Below are 2,325 nucleotides of genomic sequence, written 5' to 3'. Positions count from 1 at the left end.
AGTGATATTTTAAGAATTTTATCTTTTTCACATGTTGATTTTGCAAATTTATTTAATATGATAAATAATTTATCTTTTAAAAAATATACATATCACCCTAACATTTAAATAAACCAGCAAAACAATAAAAGTAAGTACTATATAGTGTAAAACATAATTACCAAATCAAACACTTGTACATTTACGTCCTCATAATATGCATCTCTTTTTTTATAAAACCTTACAACATGCATTTTTGTTATAATATGAATTTAATTTATAAAGGAAGTGCACTTTTGTATGAAAGCTAATTGAAACTCAAATTTAATTATTCTTGTAAATTTCATTACAATGTGCTATCTTGGAAAGTATTTATATTCATAAGATGTAAGAGGTAAAATTGAAATTACAATTTCACACTTTATCAAATACATTAGCATGTTTGGTATTATTTAGTTCTAGATGATAAATGAATGAAATTACAACTAGTGTTCCAATTATTTCAGCATGGTCTTGTCAAAATTTTGAGAGATTGTACGTTCTTGAAGGATATGAATTCCCATATAACTGCACATATTGCATGATCAACATGTACCGTTAATGTTATATAATGAGAGAATTAAAAAATAAATAATCTAATTAAATTATTAAGCTAAATAAATACCTTTCAAGCATCATGGTTTTGGCTTGTGGGTTGGTACCAAAGGGAATCCTTATAGATCGAGCCATCCACAACCCTGAGATTATCAACACCTTTCACCATATATCTTTTATTAACCACTAAACCAGCTTGACAACTTCCATCATAATGGTAAAATGTCCCCAGTGCTTCTTTTCAGAGCTTGGCCAAGGCATCATCATTTGATTGATTCTTTTGTAATGCTATTCTGAGGAATTGAAGTGTTTCTAGAAATTTCCACTATCAATAAATGCAAACTCTTGAATAGAAGATGACATACTTAGATTAACCATTACTTTTATACCTTTCACACATTTTTGTAGATCAAGAGAGTGCGAATAGTAGCTGTAATGAACATAGGGATTATCTTGAGGATCTACACTTTTCAGCCAAAGGTCACCCCTTGATAAGGGAAATGCCATCTTAATATCAAGAACAACTAAATATTGTGTATTTGTGCCATTATTGGTTCTGAACTCCAGTCCGCTAGCCTTTGGCTTTCCTGCAATATAGATTGTTGATAATATTACATGCATACACATAGATAGATATATGAAATATATTTCTGAATATTTTGTAAAAGAATAAAAGGAATACTCATCAAAGTAAAGTAGGGTAGGGGAATTCTGAAAGCAAAATATGAATTGGTACCTGATCCCAAACTGAAGAGTATTCTGCTGGCAGTAGCATTGAGAAGAACTACAATATTTTCTGGATTTGCATACTGGAGTAGATCTGCGGCTGTATGTCTCTTTCCATTCTCGTCAAAGATTGAGCCACTGATCTTGGTGCCAACCAAATGATCGAAAGTGTGGCCGTTGTAAGGAAGAACTCCAGCTTGAAGAAGCCCATCCTTGGTAGCAGAATTCCAAGTAGAAAGCTTGTATTGTTGGAAGGCATTCAACCGTTCTACCCATTCATATGACTCATATACAAGTTTCTCATCCCACTTTATTTTCCGAATATATTCAGTGCTCGCCCTGCTGTAGACTCCACCGTTGATGGCTGATCCGCCTCCTAAAACTCTCGCCCGTACCAACTGCACTCCATCTTCTGAGACAAACCCCTGCGCTACGTTGGGATTAGTTGTGGGAGACCCTCTGAAATCCTCCACATCGGGAATTCCGTAAGGAGAGTCTCCCCTCTCCAATACTAAAACAGAGTAGTGCTGTGAGAGAGTTGCTGCCAGGGGACATCCCGCTGTACCTCCTCCAACCACAATGTAATCATATGATCTTGAAGCTGCCTTTTGAGCATCTGCTGTCATAAACGAATATGGGTACTCTGCAGTTGCACACAGAATCGTCAATGTCAAAAACAATCCTATGCTAAGAAACAACTATATTGATTCCAAACAGAAGTTTTTACCCACCCGGATTAGATGTTGCTGCTTCTGAACAGAATTGATGTGTAAACATCAGCAGGCATGAAATCAGAAGAAATAATTTCTCCATACTGAATGTGATTAACCAGTCTAATTCTTCTTCGAATGAATGTTTTGTGATGTATTTGCAATCGTTGCACCTATTTATAGATATTGTCTTTGAAATAGAATAAGAACAGTTCACGTGTATCTATCCATATGGATAGTATCGAGAATTTACTATGCATATTTATCCAAATTTTATATTGTCCTTGGTGGTTTTGTCAAACAAATCCCGTGATTG

At 34.7% G+C, this 2,325-nt stretch overlaps 1 protein-coding gene across 1 annotated transcript; it reads right to left on the bottom strand.

Annotated features, from left to right (window-relative positions):
- Window positions 1–476: 476 nt before the first annotated feature.
- On the bottom strand, window positions 477–2,112 carry LOC131856681 (protein HOTHEAD-like). The gene is made up of 5 exons (XM_059208553.1): window positions 2,031–2,112; window positions 1,310–1,942; window positions 963–1,160; window positions 644–716; window positions 477–546 (listed from the first exon to the last, which is right to left on the bottom strand). Exons 1-5 carry the CDS (start codon window positions 2,110–2,112, stop codon window positions 477–479), a joined length of 1,056 nt encoding a protein of 351 aa, XP_059064536.1.
- Window positions 2,113–2,325: the final 213 nt, after the last annotated feature.

The sequence above is a fragment of the Cryptomeria japonica genome, chromosome 7, assembly GCF_030272615.1.
Source record: "Cryptomeria japonica chromosome 7, Sugi_1.0, whole genome shotgun sequence".
NCBI lineage: Eukaryota > Viridiplantae > Streptophyta > Pinopsida > Cupressales > Cupressaceae > Cryptomeria > Cryptomeria japonica.
The sequence above is the reverse complement of the archived record's forward strand: the minus strand, read 5'-3'. Positions and strand labels throughout refer to the sequence as shown.